We start from the raw sequence: 18,339 nt of genomic DNA, 5'->3' as shown, positions 1-18,339 counted from the left end.
TGGGTGTGGGAAGAATCATAGAATCACAGAATGGTTAGGGTTGGAAGGGACCTTAAAGACCATCTAGTTCCAACTCCCCTGCCATGGGCAGGGACACCTTCCACTAGACCAGGTTGCTCAAAGCCTCATCCAGCCTGGCCTTGAACACTTCCAGGGATGGGGCATCCACAGCTTCTCGGGGCAACCTGTTCCAGTGCCTCACCACCCTCTCCAGGAAGAACTTCTTCCTGATATCTAAGCTAAACCTCCCCACTTTCAATTTAAACCCATTCCCCCTTGTCCTGTCACTACAGGCCCTTGTACAAAGTCCCCCCCAGCTTCCTTGTAGCCCCTTCAGGTACTGGAAGGCTGCAATAAGGTCTCCCCGGAGCATTCTCCCTCGCAGAGGTCAGCTTCGAAGAAGTTTTTGGAAGTTTGCACGTCCTGGCTCAGGGATGAGTACTGTGTTTCCCAGACAGGTGTACCCTGTGTTTTCTCATGTCCTGTTTCCTGAAGCATTCACTTCAGGTTGAAATTTGGGAGTCACTTAAATTAAAAATGTGAAATACATTTGCAGAATCAAGTTGAAATTCTGAATCTCTTTTCATGTTGCTTTTGATGCTATTTGGGGAGCCATTTTAGGGTCTCAGGTAAAAAAATGTGTTTTTTTTAAGTTATTTATTTAACAGTTGTGGGTTATAGTAATTTGTTACTTTCACTAGCTTTTGTTGCAATAGCTTTTTGTCTGAAAAGTATAAATAAGTTCTTGCTTATCTGTTGATTTTTATGGTGGTCTTAAAAAGCTGAAGCTTTTTAAAAATAAGTATACCGTCTAGAATATATTTCTATGTATGCTACATGTCAGAATGACATGTAGCAAAAAGTAATGACCAGTAGCAGAAATTAAGAGATGCTATCAGTGAGAGACTGTTAGTAGGTGATTTATTAGTGGTCTGAAAAGAAGTACTCATTTCCAGCTTCAGGACACATTTTGAATGGGCGTTTCTAGCACGCACAGCTCTTGGATCGCTTTAGAAAGGAAGAGGCATACTGTAAAAGAAAGCTCTGTGAATAGCTGTGACAGAAGCTGTTGGGGCTGATGGCAGGAGGGGATTGGAGGGAGACAGGAGGGATAAGGTGAGACACCAGAGCTGAAAGGCCGTAGTTTTTTATAGGTATGAGAAATGCATAAGGCATCTTTACACCCTGATGCTTGGGGACTCTGTAGGATCCTGTCAGCAGATTCCTCTCTCAACGTCATGTTTCATGAAAATTTATGCTACCTTTTTGCTTTGATTTTTTTAAAAATATGTGGTAGTGTGTTGCTCACTACCGCAGTTTATAATATTGACTGCTCATCTGGTACGTGATCTCCCCTCCCTTTCCTCACAGCTCTTTAGTGCTACTGTAGTTACGTTTTATAGATACAAACGAAACTGTGATTTAGTCCGATTTCCCTGGATATCATAACCCAGTTACTCTGCCACTCCTATATTGAATGCAAAAACTGAGTTTTGCTTAGGTGCATCTTTCAAAAGGCATGCTCTCTGCATCAGAAAACATGAAGAGATTCAAAATCCACCACTACTAGTAACTTTTCCTGGTGGTTTTATCTCATTTACACATGTTGCATTGAAGTATGGGATTGACGAATAAAGACAGCAGAGGACATAATAAGAGGACAGCAGCTGAAAATAAGGGTATCCCATCAAATATTCCTTTGGCCTGCAAAATAGACTTTATTTTGGCACACGGAAGAATGTGAGAAGAAAATGTGGTACTGTTATGGAGGAGGTGAATGATATGATATAAATTGAAAATGCAATGTGCAAATGCAAATTAAGGCAGCATTTAGCTTAGGGACACTTTGTTACTAAATGTTATCAAATGTTGCAAGTAATTTGGAAGGCGTCCCATAGATCCTTAGGTATGCAAAAGATGATGTGGGAGTTGAAGGTTGCCTATTTTGACTGACCGAACTTGAGATGAGTTTCTGCTCCTTGCTGGCTCAAGTATGATAATTAGCTTAACAAGGCAAGTCTTAAAATAGAAGTTTTATGTCCCATGTCTGCAGGTAATTTTTCTTTCTTTGGTTGCAAGATCAGCATTAACTCTAAGCCAAGGAAACCATGTTAGATTTTCATTAGCCAGTTTTGTTCTCGTGGCTGTCTTTCCCAATCCTTTTTTGATGTGGTAAACTTAAAGCATAGGTTACTTTGATTTCTCTCAATTTTCAAGTATTTTATTTTTTAGTGCAGCTGAATTTTTCAGTGGGCCATTGAAGCTAATCAATCTTGAGATTTCTGTTACTGCTAATCGTCTTTTATGGTTGGAAAAAATAACATCTTCATGTTTTATTTTACCTTTGGACTCTTTTTCAGCACTTATGAGCAATAATAGTCTTCTGAAACATTTCGTGATGCAATGTAAAACGGCTGCTAATGATTAAAACTGGGACAGTCATAATGGAATATTTAGTGGGTAAATTGAGAAGACACAAGTAAATAGTAGTTGTGAGAAATGTTAAATGCTTCCAATGAAAAAACATTGGAGAATTGAAATGTAAATTCAGGTTGCATCTTTCTGTCAGGTTGGAGCATCTTGATGAAACAGAGGTCTTTATGTCCTTTCCAATTTTTGCTGTAGCTGCTGAAATAACAGTTAAAAGGACTTTCAAGTGGTGCTGTTACGTACTCAACGTGGCGTAAGTGCTGTGGTCTCTGACATGGGTAGGGCTCTCCTGGCATCCACATTGCGCTGGTGTTGGGGTAGGTGGAAACCGATGTAGTTGAAAACTGATCTTGTTGTCCTTTTTCTGTGGGTCTTCAGCTAGATGAATTTCTCGCCTGTGTGGTTGTAGCAGCCTACCAGCATATTCTCTTGTACTGGAACTTCTTGGCTGTAATATCTACAGAGCCAGGCAGTTCCTCAGATACTTTCTTGAAAAAAGATGTGAAGTAAATTGAAGCAGCTCTTAGTTTGTTTTGCTTTTTTTGCTTGTCTGAACATTAGGAGGGAGTCTAGAAAACGGCATGTTCTCTGCTGGTGCAGGATGTTTGCTACCAAGTTGATTCAGCAGCTGATACATCAGGTAGATGAGAAGAGTGCCTAAGAGGATTCTACCCCCATATGGTGAAGGGGAAGGGACTTAGGCAGGAGGCTCTCTGGGTTGCTTGAATTTTGCAGGGGTGAGGCAGGTAACTGGATACCCTTTTTTTTTTTTTTTTTCCAGTTGCTTGTCTTGGCCTGGACAGGGCTGTAGCAGTGTCCCTATCGGAGGGGGACAGCCTGCTGCTCCTGCTGAGGGGCTCCTGTGGGCAGGGCTGGGGCTTCTGTTGGCATGTCACACTGCTTTCCAGGGCCACTAACGGGTTTGAGCTACGCTGGCAGTGAACATCTGTGCTTCCTTGTGTCTCACCTCTGACTGCTGCTTTAGTTTTTGTCAGGAACAGAATGCTGCAGCCCCTCTCCTGAAGGAGTGACTGTTGCGGGGTACATATTGAGTCATATGGGAACTCTGAAGATACTCACGCAGTTCGATAAAGGAGAATCAATGGCAAGGATTTTAGTGTTTAAACTGGAGGAATAGCTAGTTTTACTCTTGCTTCTAGCTCTGAAGTCTGAATGTAAGGAGAAAGCTAGGTCAAATCCATAAAAATTACCAAAAGCAATTTTTATGCACGTATAACTGTGTCTAAATAAAGCTTTTACAGCTAAAGAAGTATTAGCTCTTTCCTGAAGTTATTCATCTGAGAAATTTAGTGCTTCTAAAAGACATATTCCCAACTAAATTAATTCTCATTTTTGCAGCAGGAAGGCTCAAATCTACATTGAAGTATTTTTTTCAAAAACAGATTAAATATAAATTCTGATGGAAGTTCTGTGGAGGTACATTATTCAGCAGGTTAATGTTTATATTAAATATTCAAACTTTTACATCTGGATTATTGATCAAAGTGTTCTTTTCCTTGTATGTATTTCAAATCGCCTTCAATGATACTTGTGTCAGGTTTCAGAGGACTTGGGTTGTGTTGGGACTGGAGCTCAGTACTGGGACAGAAGGACCACAGGAAACTCTGTGTGTGAAAAAAGTCTGTCTCTGGGTGGCTTTCAAAAAATAGGGTGTGTGCATGCCCAAAGAAGGGGAAGGAGAGTAATGTTCCAGTTTGGGGTGGTAAGGGGGTAGGAAAATTGTGAGCTAGGCTGATAGTGTTTCTACAACATCAGTAAAATATGAGTATTTAATTTCCAAATGCCACATCTACTAAATTTATTTCAAGAGTAAACCCAGTCTTTCATATTGTTAATTCTCTTTGGTGCATTTGATCAATTCCTTTAGCATTTCATCCTCCTTGAAACATGGTGGGCATTTGTGATTCACAGAAAAAGTGCCATATTGCTGGAAGCCATGAATATGGCTGCAAAGAAGTGTGAAGCGCTCAAAGCTCAAAAGTATCTGTGGAGATGTCGGTGACCAAGTTTTACCTTGGGAATGTTTAATGAGGTGGCTCAGCATAATACCAAACCAGTTGTTTAGGTACAGATGACATGACGTTTTTCACAAGTATAGCTGTGTGTTTGAGTGTGACATTAACCAAGAGTGACTCAAGTTCTTCAGTCATGAGGGAGAATAGTTAAGGTTAAGGGAATTTACGGTTGGGGGAGTATTCTAGCTTATTCTTTTTAACTGAACCTGTAACCTGTTTGTTTTCTTGTGTTTTTGTTTGTTTACTCTGAGCACATGCTGTTATAAAAGTACTCTTTTGTGTTACGTGTAAGTTGCTTACTACTCCTTGGGCAGTTCTGTGTACGTTCATGTCTGGTGTTCATGAGCTGGGTGTCTGTAGCCCCTGTTGCATGGAAGACTGTTAAAGGCCAAAGCTTAAGTCTCATGATAACCTGTAATGTGAGTATGGACAGTGCATTTGCGCTTTTTAAACCTGCCCTTTTCCTTTTTATTTCTTCTTTTTGTGTATCTTAACAAGGAAAAGCTCTGAGTTTTATCTTTGGAGCGCTCTGAAAGCAGGATTTCCTATCCTGCCTAGATCAATGAATTATATCTGAGTTTCACTGTCTGGAGACAGACTTTTGCCGTTTTCTTACCTTCGGCTGAAATCTATCAACGAGAGCAGTTTAGGACTATCTGTCATCTGCCTTTTCAAGCTGTTCTTCCCGAGATCCTTCTGGCGTGGGTAGCTACTGCACTCACGTAAAAGGGCTTGCTACAGAATAGAAATTCAGCGCCTGTGCTGTGAGACCTGGGGCATCTGAATGTCAAACTCTATCTGATGAAATTGCATTCTCCTATTTTAATAGGATTGTGAGGATAATATAGTTTAAATTTATAGTTGTCATAAGGATAAGGTCAGCAACTAGACCAGACATGAATTGGAATTGACCCTGTTTTCTTTTCACTTGAGTTAATTCACTGATTTACTAGGCTACCGATTGCTCAGTACTCAGGGCATGAGTAAGTTGTGTGACAGCTTGGGTTGTCTTACACTTTTTTTAAAAATAAAAAATATTACTTATATACATAAAATATTTAAACCTTATGCTTTATATATACAAAGTGTATATAATATATAAAGACAAAATGTCTTATATAAAATACTAAATTATATATATTTAATTTCACATATAAAAAATTCATATATATGAAAAAGATGCTGCACAAATACTTCTACCTCCAATGTCTTTCCTAAGAAACCTTATTACTGAATCCCTGAACTCGGCCCATTTTATATGGGGTTAATCTTGCTATTGTAAGTGGCAAGAGTCTGATGATTAACATTTTAATTTTTGTGGTATTTCTTACTGTCTCAACTAAGAGTACCAGCTCTTAACAGGAATTTTCAGGGTTTTGTTCTGTGACCATCTGGAAGATGCCCTGTTTTATAAGGCAGCCCCCAAAGGCTGTAAAGAAGCATGGTATTTCCCTCTCAGACAATGTTTATATTGTAGGTATTTCATATGATGATGATAGGATAAACTTATTGCTGTACCGGAGTAGTGCCTCACTTTATGTTCCCTTCTCCATTACTTGCTCCATGCTGTTTTCCCTTCCATTAGTGCTGTCTCCATCACAAATGCAGGACTTAGCTGACTTGGGAGAAAGAATTTCTCACCAACCAGTTTTCTTTGTGCAGAAAGATAAATCTGCTGACTCTCCCAGCCTTATAGTTATTCTGAAACGTTGGTCGTTAGATTTTCAGGAAAGTAAATGAGTTGATAGGATCCTGAGCTTGTTTTTGTATGTAATCATGACTGGATGCAAAGCTTGCCTGTTCAACCCAGGGAGTGGTAGTAGGAGTTCTTGTACTGCTTTTCAGGGGTAATTGTAGCAACGTAAGCAATCCTGTTTACCTTCAGGTGTAGGTTGAGATGCTGGAGGATACGGTTTATGTTATGGCTGTGTATGGTAAAGAGTGGCTAGGCTTAAGGAGAACCAAGTCAACCCTTTTGGGTTATTCAACCTACATGGTACACCCACTGTGCATCAGGAGCAGCAGCAGAAGTCACCTAACTATTCCTTGGTATGAGCTCTGATGACTTACAGGGAGGGAGGGGTTTTGGGTGTTTTGTTCTTGTTTTGTTCTAGGCAAATTTCGGAGAAGGTATTGCTCAACCAGAAGGCGTATGCGATAAGAAAAAGTATATGAGGAATAGTAGATTTATGAAAGAACGTAGAAACACACATATGTGAACAGAAATGGGAGTTTTCAGTGGCAATTAGAATTTTTTAGGAGTTAATTTAAAATGCATGAATTGTTAATACTTCACCTTTTTATTGTATTCCTTATTATGTGTTGGATATGCTAATGCCAGTGAAGCCAGTGAAACCTACTTGGGTTTCATCAGAAAGCTGCTACAGTTGTCAGACATTATTTTGTGAACATCTGTCACTTTTAATATTGGGTTGGCAAACCCCCAAATTGGTAATGAATAAATGAATTTGAAGATCTGAACGGGCTGTTCCTGTATCAGAAAGCTTTGGTGGCTCGCTGCATCCACAACAGGCAACACTTCTAAATACTGGGTCTAGACTAATTAGGGTATTCTTATATACGGGATGTTGATGAAAGCACTTAAAACTTTAGTTGAAAGAATCTTAAACTAACAACAACAACAAAAAATCTGCAAACAACAAAGCCTACCCAAGAACTCCCTCATGAGATTCAAATTGAGAAGGATTGCTGATCCCAGCTGTGTAGTCAGAGTAATGTGCCAGCTGTCCCAGACCTGGGTTTGGCAGCTGACTGCTGTAGGCAGAGTGGTGAGTGTTAGACAACAGGAGAGATAGTTTTTCATACTGGTGGGGGGGAGAAAGCATGTAGAATACCATTTTTTTGATTGTTGCTCGGTACGGAATGAGAGAACACGGAGGCAGCGGTAGCAGCACCATCCCTTCCTCTTCACCCAGGTATTGCCAAAGTGAGTGCGGCCAAGTGCTGCATTGAGCAAATGTGGGGTTTCGGCAGATGAACTGTTCTATTCCTGGAGCTTTGGAATGGGATGTTGTTTTAAAGGCACTGGGATACATGGGTTAATGTGGATGAAATTTTCTGGGTAGACTCAGAAGGTGAGAAAAGGTAACCACATACTTCAGAAGGAGAGAGAGAAAGTTGGCTTTAAGAAGTGTTACAGACCTTTCCGCATGGCCTGAGGCAGATCTCTCAGTCCTCCTGGCCCTTTTGGAAAGCATTCAACCTGTGTGCTTAAGCTTAAATGTTTACTCCTGTAAGTGCATTCACAGATCTAGCAGGTAGGACCTCTGTGCTGGCTGCATCACGTTCTGTGGTGGCAACTGCCACGGGTTTCAGAGCTGGGTGACTTCAGTGGACGTGGTAAAAACTAATACTTCCAGTTGTTGGGAAAATTTCAGCATATCTGTGTTTTTTTAAAATGTGTTTAACAGACACCCTACCCGCTCCCCTGGCCCCCCTTCCCCCGAAACAACATCTGGTGATAAATTGGAGACTTCTTCCCTCTGTACTCCTGTGATACAAAGGAAATATCTCAAAATTTGATTTCAAGAAATACGTTTTGCTAAAAAATACCTGTTTGATTCTATGAGAACTCCAGAGCATTCATTTTTACCACTATTGGTTAGAAATAAACATGGAGAGAAAGAGATTGAACAAATGCCTTTTGCAGATTTTTCTTTTTCTGTTAGGAGTTATTATTATAACCAAATACTCTAGTCTGTAAAGTGTGGTGCCTTCTTGATCAAACCCAGTTCTTGATATCCATTATTACTTGTGCATGAGTTTCGCAATCTATTACATGAGAAAAATTCCTGCCTTCTAGTTCAATTGTGACTTCAGTTTCATATAATGTCTTGTCCTTGTATTATGAAACAGAGTGCGTCTCTGCACTTATTATATGCATCTTGAAGGTTTTAATATATTTTTTCATTTTAAGGGCAAAGATTCTTAATGTTTTTATTTTCTCTGTGAATGAAAGTTAAAAATGTGTTCTTCATCCTTCCAGTTTCTCTTCTGTGAACTTTCTCAATAGAGTCAAAACAAATTCATTATGGAATCAAAATGAAGTTCTTAGAAGGCAGTAGCTTTAAAGCATGAGTTTCTGGGAAGTTTGTAGCTTGGTGAGAGAATGATATTCTTTCAACAGTGTTTGTTCTGGTAGTATTTATACTTTTTTCATTTTGATAAAGAAGTCATTGAAGGTTGTGGCCTTAAGCTGTGTTCTTGTGCTGAAACTGTACGGTCAGAAGCATCCAAGCAAACAGACAAGAGTGGAAAAGACCTCATGGGTGACTTGTGGAATAGGATTATGGTTTGAAATAAAGTACTAGGAGTCTCAAGGATATACATAAAATGGATAGTAGTACAGAAGGCCAATGGCATCCTGACCAGCATCAGGAACAGTGTGGCCAGCAGGACTAGGGCAGTGATTGTCCCCCTGTACTGGGCACTGGTGAGGCTGCACCTCAAATCCTGTGTTCAGTTTTGGGCCCCTCACTGCAAGGAAGACATTTGGAACAGGCTGCCCAGAGGGGTGGTGGAATCTCCTACTCTGGAGACTTTCAACAGCCGCCTGGACTCGTTCCTGTGTGATCTGCTCTAGGTGATCCTGCTCTGGTGAGGGGTTGGACTAGATGATCTCTAGAGGTCCCTTCCAACCCCTGCCATTCTCTGAATCTGGAGTTTGTCCAGAGAAGGGCAACGGAGCTGGGGAAGGGTCTGGAGCACAGGTCCTCTGAGGAGCGACTGAGGGAACTGAGGTTGTTTACCCTGGAGAAGAGGAGGCTCAGGAGTGATAAGGAGACCTTATCATTCTTTACAACTACCTGAAGGGAGGTTGCAGAGAGGTGGGTGTTGGTCTTCTTCTTCAAGTGACAAGCGATAGAACAAGAGGAAATGGCCTCAACTTGAGGCAGGGGAGGTTTAGATTAGATATGAGGAAAAATTTCTTCACCAAAAGCATTGTCAGGCATTGGAACAGGCTGACCTGGGGAAGTGGTGGAGTCACCATCCCTGGAGATAAATATTTAAGAGACATGTGGATGAGGTGCGTAGGGACATGGTTTAGTGGTGGACTTGGTAGTGCTAGGTTGAAGGTTGGACTTGATGATTGTAAAGGTCTTTTCCAACCTCAACTGTTCTATGACTCATGTGTAGGTAGTTTATATTTGAAATATCCTGTCTCTCTGAATAGTGTCAAAACCCTAAAAAGCACAGCTCAGGTCTCTATACTCTGTCCAAGTGTTTATTCCTATTGCACAAACTTGAATCTTAAACTTGTTCAGATCATCTGGCCTGTGCCCTATGCTTTTGAAGTAGAGTTGGTGCTTATATCTGAAACAGGAAAGTTTAAAAGTCAAGTAATGTATAAAATACATTTGTGTAACCAATGATGTGATGATTCTCATCTCATAAATGCTTCTCAATAGCCGTGGCAGCAGCCAGCTTGCAGTAGCTATCAGTGGGTTTCCTTGTATGTGAAGATGCACTTCAAATAACCCAAAAGTTTAAAAGCACTTTGCTTGTGCAGGTTGTTATCCAGTAATTGAATTTGTAATTTTGTAGTTTACTGAGACTTCATGAGTATATTTGTCTTGGCGATAAGTCCCAAGAGGTGCTTTTATTGTTTCTTGAATGACAATCTAAGTGCTGTGCTCAAGCACCCTAATGAGTGGGCTGAGCATATAATGGGGGAAAGGAGCTCTTACTGACAACATGTTCCCTTTAGGTTTGGTTAGGGCAGTAAATAAAAGATACATCATTTGCATAAGCCTATTAAGTGCTGTTCTAAAGGAGAATAGCAGTAATTTTCAATGCTGTTTTCAGTGCTGACAGCCGATCCATTTACAAATTAGGTATTGAAAAGGGTTCCAGTGAAAGGATAAGGTGGATTGGCTTGTGGCTGTTACACAGCTGCCTCTGGAAAATGCAGAAAGTTTAAGTCCTTCTGTGAGCAGTGAGTGCCTGGTCTCCTATATTGTCTGGAGTGAAGGGAATAACAAGCTACACCAGTACTGTCCTTTGAGAGTAAGGTGATTTCAAAGATACAAGTACAGGTGTAAAGAGATTAGTGAGCACAGCATGGAGTATATGCAGATATCTATTTTAACATGAGAGTATACAGATGTTTGGTTTTCTCTGTAAAATAAGCCAAAATTAATCTCAATGAAATTCGACATATGTTGTTTACACTGGCTTATTTAAATCTGTTTCACAACAAACATTTATTTGAACCACTCAAATTTGTGTGGAGAAAAATAGTCTTGGGTGTTTGTTGGAGTGAAAGATTGAAGAAGTTTGATACATCATCCTTGTTAAATAGAAAGCTTCTGTATGGTCTCCCTTTAAAAAGGGACTCGGATTAATTTGACCTGGTACAAGTCTATGAAAAGGCCAAAATAAACTTTCCTTTAAGTTTTTATGTTGCTGTTTGCTGTTTGTCATATAGATGTCCCCTGTGGAAGGCCTCCTGTTGCATTACCTTACCATTTGAGAGGGTGACACAATGGTAAGGTTGGCCAAAGTTTGTGTGCAGCTGTCGCCCAGAAAGGAAAATAATTTGTGAATAAACACAGTTATGGAGTAAGTGTGTCAAAATCCTCCTTCTTTATTTGGAGGTGGAAAATTAGTCTAGTCTGAAATGTTGGGATGCCAATATGTGCTCAAAATTGAGCTTTAACATTTGTCTAGGATGTCTCAGAAGCAAATGTTTGGGTGTGGTTGTCTTTTAACACAAATGTATAAAAGGGTTTTCGGTACAAATAGTTTTTAAAAATGTTGACTGATGTAGAAAATCGAGCTCTAGAGACAAGAAGAGAAAAGATTTGGACTGTTTTAAAGCCCTTCATTATTCTGAAAAAATATTTGTCATAGCTGAAAAGGCAGATTTTAATTTGTGGAATAGCCAAATTGTTATTCAAAGTCAACATAGGGCTGTGTTCCTAGGGATTGAAATTATGATTTTATTAATACTGTGTAATTAAAATGACAAGTGGAAAATTAGGACTTGGCATTTGGGAATAGTTTTATTGATATGTTCCATGATGTATTTTGTGTGCTTAAGAGTTTTGGCCATTTGAGGGAACTTAAATTAATGGAAGACTTTTCAAAAGATACTACAGAATAGTTAGTAGTAGATACTGACTCTGTGGTAATGATTCAACTATAATTATCTCTGGTCTCTTCACGTATTGTGAAATATTTGCATAAGTGGCACAGAAATGGTTTAACAAACAGGAATTAGATTTGTTGAATGCTTTCCCATAGAAAATGTGGCGCCTTTGTGCCCAGAATTAACGTGTCAGGTTATCGCTGCAGCATTTCTCAGTTCTGTGCCAGTAGAATAGGCAGCTTTGATTAACCCTTGCAATCCAGTCAACAGAGAAGTGAGACTTGGTTCACCTGCTGTTCTGTGTCTGAAGTGGCTGGATCTTTAGGAAAAGGACTGTCATCCTTACTTCCTTGATCACTACTGGAATTCTCAGACCTGCACAGTATCAAGATAAAATATTGTGCAAAATGAGTGTTTTTGACAACAGTCAATTTGGAAAACAATGAATCACTGGAACAACCTCCCCAGGGACATGGTGGAACCTCCACTACTGGAAGCTTTCAAGATGTAGCTGGACAGAGTGCTAGATAATCCCATCTCGGCTCCCTTTTCTGTGGAAGGATGCACCAGATGATCTTTCGAGGTCCATCTTTTCTCTGTTTCAGTGTGGTTATGTGATAGATTGGTAGTATTCCTGGTGAACAAGTATGAAAACTGAGGAGTATCAGGAGCATCCCCAAGTCCAGTCAGGGCTCCCAAGCCTCAGCTGTTCGCACAATGCCCTTAAGTTGCAGCACAGCACTGCTGGAGGCTGGCACTCCCAGCAGTCAGCTCCTGAACGTGCCTTTTCTGGTGTGGCACTTCAGGGTGAAGTCATGCTCTGTGATAAGCCAAAAACCTTATGTTCATGCTCTGCAAAAATTCCAGAGCTGATGGTTGAACAGCTTTATACATTAATGTGGCGTGAACAAGGCAGGCAGCACGGTCAACCTTAAACTGTCTGAAGCTGAGCCACCACTGTCCCCAGGCGTTAGGGGGCTGACGAGAAGGTGTGAGCAAGCATGACACCCAGCCTTGCTCTAGAGCTGCTTAATCCTTCATTTCCTCTGTTGCAGTGAGTCAGGCAAAAAGCAAACATTACTGCTGATTTCAGAAGGGTTCTGTGATGGGCTCTGGGTTTGCTGTGTTACTCTTTCCTGACCTCATGTCCAGTTTCAAGTGGAAATTAAAAATGGTGCAGACAGCTGTGCATACTGGTTTAGGTGCAAGTGCAAATGATAAAGTTGGGATTGTAGATTTAAGTTAGTGACCAGAGTTTTGCTTCTTCAGGTTGTTGTTTTTCCCATATGGCTTGATATTGTGATCTTTTTGGGAGATTTTGGGGTGTGTGTATTTTAAAAAAAAAAAAAAAAAGTCTTGCAGAAAACTTTAGAATTACTGGACTACCCCTAAAATAGAGCAGAAAATGTTGTATTCTTTTAGTGCTTTTCATTATGAAAACACCAAGAGAACTTACTGCTCTTTCAAAGATGTTAAGGAATGATAGAAATAGTTGAATTTCAAAACTGTTTTGAACCTGTTTATGGAAAAGGACCTTTAAGGTAGCTGTTATCACCTTTAAAAACAGAATTTTCATCCCTGTATGTACTCTATTCTTCTACAATATATTGCTTTGAATTATATGGTGGGTTTATTTTTTAATTTAAAAAAAAAAAAGGGCTTTTCTTTGGATTTCCTGAGATTGCAGCACCAAACCGGAACGATTTGCTTATTCTGTACAGTGCATACACTTCCTGGTGTCACACATGGCTCTGTAGAAGGGTGGTTGGGAAAACATGAAGTACTCATGATAAAATCTGTGAATTGAATTGTGCTGACTCATTTACTTGAAGGAATGGTTTAAAATTAAAATGTGGGACTCAACATTTTTCATTGTACCTGTGGTGCCTCTTTCCTTTGTTGGTGTTAAACAGCATAACTTACCCTGCCTCGCTTTCCTTTATTCCATATAGCAATTAGAACAAAATACTTGCCTACATCAGTGTTGATTTCTAGGTCAGTGGTGTGCTGATTCAGCAGAATACTCAAGTTTACCTGTCCCTGTGTTGAATCAGCAAGCTAAGTACTAAGTCAAGAGCCTTACGTTGTGCTTAACTTTGATGGTAAATTTTGCTTTATAAGTGCTGCTGTACTTGTTCTAAGGGTTTTTTTCGAGTGGTACTTCGGTGTTTTAGAGGGATACTTAGAGCTACTGCACAGAATCACACAGCTTTGATCCTATTTTCAGAGCACCCAGTGCAATCTTTCCCTTTAAATGATGCCTTTATTTTCATAGAATTTAAATGATAGAGCCAAAGTGGGTCCTTAGAGAAATCCCCTGACCCCCAAGTTCACGGCAGACCAAGAACTGCTGTGCTGAAATGCTGTTCTGCTTTTTAAACCCTCTCCCATACCCAGTAATAAACCTGGAGATATGGATGAGACTGTTTAAATTGCCTTTAGCTGTATATATTTAAGAAGTACCTTTTGTGTAAATTAAAGCAAATACTAGTTTGCATCCCCTGTGCCTCTGTCACTTTAAACAAGTTGCTGCCTGAGCAATATAATACATATTTAATTTCGAGCCTTTTCCACTCATAAATATTGATAATTTAGCTGGTATTAAATGAAATGGTTGGAATTTTAACAGTGCAAAACTAAATGATGACTAAAACTAGTTATGATGCTTTCTTAATTTGATGAAAATGTGATGGTGTAATAAAAACTGTCTTCAGCAGTTACTGATATCTAAGAAGATTTTAAACTTAAATAAAAACTCTGCACCTTCTGGTTTACATTCTTAGTTTTCTCTCTGCAGTCTGGAGCTTTTAATGTGCTTAAAAGAAAAATAGGTTCTTTATCTTTTTCTTGCTGTCTATTTTTGACAAGAGGAAGTGGTTTGTACTGATATATATGTTATAAAAGCTAAGGTATTTTTTCATTGGCCAAGCCCTGATGCATAGTACAGGTGTTTTACTTGGTTTGTAGATTGGCTGCATACTTTGTGTTTTTTGCTCTTTTAGAAACAGCAACAGAAAACCTGCCACTGAATCCTTACATCGATCATTCAGTGATTGTCCTCTCAGCTTAAAAAGGGGAATGAAGATTGGCTTCACTGTTGAAGTGTCAGCGTCCCACGTCTTGCATGTGGAATGAGACCAGCTTGGCTGATTTCCCCCTCGTATTTCTCTGCAGCTGAAGTTTGCATGTCTTCTGCAGGGGTGCAGTGTGCTTTGTGGGTCACCCCCTCACTGTGTGCGAGCCAAGCGCCTTGGAATGGTTGGGGATGAGGGAGAGAGTGTGGTGTGACCCTCACCAAGTGGTCTGGGCTCACGTGTCCCTTGGGCAAGAAGCATCAGTTGTTGCGTATGTTTGTTGTTGGCCTTGTTCACTGAGAAAGAAGTCTGCGGAGAGGTCTGAACTAGTGCCTTCTGTTTTAAATGGTGCCGAGCAGTTTCACTGATAGGGACACATCTCTGCAAGGTTAGAAAGCTCTGTTGTGCATTTTATGAGCTTTAACAGAAGTATGTTTAACGTACAGGATAGTGAGTCATGAATTGTACAAGTAGAGTTTAGGGGCCAGTACTTACCTGGCTATTCCCTGTTCCAGGATGCTCATGTGTAATCAGATGAAGCCTTAAAATAGTTATTTTTTCTGTCATGTTTTATATAAGATGCTGAGGTGCTGGAGCGTGTCCAGAGAAGGGAACAGAGCTGTGGAAGGGTCTGGAGCACAAGTCACATGAGGAGCAACCAAGGGAACTGGGGTTGTTCCCTCTGGAGAAGAGGAGGCTGAGGGGAGAGCTTATAGCTCTCTGCAACTACCTGAAAGGAGGGTGCAGAGGGGTGGGGGTTGGTCTCTTCTCCCAAGTGACAGGACAACAGGAGATGACCTGAAGTTTTGCCAGGGGAAGTTTAGACTGGATATGAGGAAAAATGTCTCCATTGAAGAGGTTGTCAGGCATCGGAATGGGCTGCCCAGGGAAGTGGTTGAGTCACCATCCCTGGAGGTATGTGTAGTTGTGGCATGTAGGGATATGGTTTAGTGGTGGACTTGGCAGTGTTAGGTTAATGGCTGGACTTGATTGTTATAAACATATTTTCCAACATAAAAGAATCTATAGTTCTATATAGACAAAATATATAATAGAAGAGTAGGAGTCTAACAAAGTCAGACTGTGCCCATAGAAAACGCACCAGTAACCTGAAATGCTCTTCTCTCTTTGCATTAGGAAAAGTAACACCTTTAAGCATCCAATCCCTAGAACATTTTGGAACATTCATGGTCATTCTATAATACCTCTTCCAGGAGGGCTTTATTTTCTTAGGAATTATTTACCATGTCAGGAATCTGCTTAGTTGAAATCTAATAAGGGCATGTCCTAACATTGTTTGTTTAATTCTAGATACATTATTATCAACCTTTTTGGCAGGACACCCTGGTAATGCAGATATCTCATTTGTGTATGAATAAATTCCATCGCTAACATATTGCCTTTATTTTTCCAAAATCCTCCAATTCTATTTATTTAGTGTCCTTTCAGCAGGCCTAATTCTTGTACATAGGGTGAATTTTGCAATGAGCCAAGTGATTACAGATTAGTTTTATGGGAACTAATAGTGCAGTTGGAAGAGGAATGTTTGCCAGCAGGTTGCAAGGGTTTTTTTTGGCATGTATGTGAATTCAGCTAGCAATTGCTGCGTGCTGCTGTCAGTGGCCTCTAGCCCTTAAATGATTGTTTCCACTGAAACATAGATCAGTATGTTAACACTTTCTCCCATCTGTGACAGCATATAGGCAGGCTGCGTTCTGTAAAAGGCTGTAACAAAGCTGGCACTGTGAGGGGAGAAGTGGGGATGTACGAACTGGCAAGACACTTAAAATCTGTGAAATCTGTTGGCTTGTGTTCGTTCTTCTTGATAGAATGGGAGTACAGAATTACCTGCATCTGTGGCTGCAGAGGCAGGTAGTGTAATGCAGAGTGAATCTGTAGAGCAAACCCCGTGTCTACACTACACACGCAGGGTGTTACTTTGGAGTTGGCCTCGTCTGTCCCTGTGCACCGACTGCCCTGAAGCGGCAGAGCATGTAAGTGCGTTCCTGGCGTGCATCTGCAAGTCCTGTTTCATCCAAAGGAACCCATTTTGTCTGCTCCGAGACTGCTCTAGTGTGCCCACCAAAACACGGTAGGAGTGATCAGGAGAATAGTTTCGAAAGCATCCTTTTGTGCAAACTGAAACATCACTGGAGACAGCCTGTAATGCTGATGGGGTATTTTGTGACTTGGTTTATTTAAATAATGTCTTTTGAGTACATGATTTTTTGTTCAGGAACTTTCCTCTCTACTTATTCCCGATTATCACTGACATTTATTCAGGACAAAGTGTGACCTACAATACCAATTTACTTTCATTCTTAGCGGAATGTAAACTCGAGGAAGATGTGCGTGCGTATACTCACAGCTGTGTGTACATGCTTCTGGTGAACAGTTTGTATGTCAGTAGGTGTTGGAGTCTGTGCCCTCTGACCCCATACAGTCCTGGTGGTGACTAAGGCAGGCATTCAGGATGGAGAGACATCCCACTATTAATAGAATCATAGAATCATGGAATGGTTTGGGTTGGAAGGGACCTTAAAGACCATCTAGTTCCAACCCCCCTGCCATGGCCAGGGACACCTTCCACTAGACCAGGTTGCTCAAAGCCTCATCCAGCCTGGCCTTGAACACTTCCAGGGATGGGGCATCCACAGCGTCTCTGTAATGCTTAACAGCATACACTGTATGCTGATGAAGACATTGGTAGTGTCGTTCTTGCACTGAAGCCAACTGTAAGCGTTACGCTCTTCAGCTTGGTCTTGCAACTGCATTCCCCAGGACCAGGTTGTCTTCCTTTCCTTGCAAATGGAAGACTCCACTGTGCCTGGTCAGGCCTTGGGGGACCCTTTCATGACTTCCTACTCTCATTAGTCCTTGCCTTATGATATTACTTCAAACAATGCAACATAGTGACTTCTAAACATACTGTTCTCTCTTACAAGGTCAGTGTTTTTCCACTGTGTTTATGCGGTTCATAGCACAGTTCTCATTTCTGATATTGAGACGTTACTGTAATGTGACTTCTAATTTAAAGGAGACAAGGATTTATAATTGTTTGCTCTAATTTACTTATGAAAGCTTCAAATGTAAAATTTGAATACCCAAATCTCCTATTAGATATTCTGTTGAAATTCTATGCTTCCATTGGGGACGTAAAAAATGGGAATCTCTTAAAAGACTGTGATCATGAACAAAAAGTGATTTCACAGCATGCCCAGCCCCAGTCACTGCATCCGAAAGTAGGGCTAACAGCATTAACCTTGAACAATCTGCATTTCCAATCTGTCATGGAATTGAAGGCTCCACACCAATATGAAACATTGCTACTTCTCCAGGTGGGTGCTTCCTTTCCAAGTGAGGAGCTGACACTGCCTGGTGGTATCAGCCAAATGGGGATTGTCTGCAAGGTTGGACAGTAATGGGATTCTGGGAGCTAAGCAATTGGTTTTCAGTATTGTACTTGAGGGTTTGTCGGGATCAAGCAAAGAAGCTATGCAGTTGGGTCAAGTGTTTGGCCTTTTGCTCAGGACTGTTTGTCAGGGCTGGTGATAGGGACAAAACAGGGAACATTTCTGCAGCCAGTGCCTTCCGAGTGCACAGCAATTAAGAATTCAGAGAACTCTTTAAGGTCTTCTCTAACACTAAGTCTGCCACCGCTTTTACAGGAAAGATAAGGCAGATGATG

The 18,339-nt window shown here is 40.7% G+C and overlaps 1 protein-coding gene across 1 annotated transcript in view; it reads left to right on the top strand.

The window, feature by feature from the left end:
- Window positions 1–18,339, top strand: part of LOC104508769 (probable ATP-dependent RNA helicase DDX10) — a gene marked incomplete at both ends in the record, with an annotated part of 73,321 nt that overhangs the window by 23,597 nt on the left and 31,385 nt on the right. Inside the window, one exon of the mRNA XM_010150496.1 lies at window positions 16,183–16,195. Within this exon, the coding sequence (XP_010148798.1) occupies window positions 16,183–16,195 (13 nt within the window). The remainder of the gene's footprint in view (window positions 1–16,182; window positions 16,196–18,339) is intronic.

The sequence above is a fragment of the Eurypyga helias genome, unplaced genomic scaffold, assembly GCF_000690775.1.
Source record: "Eurypyga helias isolate BGI_N326 unplaced genomic scaffold, ASM69077v1 scaffold6894, whole genome shotgun sequence".
NCBI classification, from domain to species: domain Eukaryota; kingdom Metazoa; phylum Chordata; class Aves; order Eurypygiformes; family Eurypygidae; genus Eurypyga; species Eurypyga helias.
The sequence above is the reverse complement of the archived record's forward strand: the minus strand, read 5'-3'. Positions and strand labels throughout refer to the sequence as shown.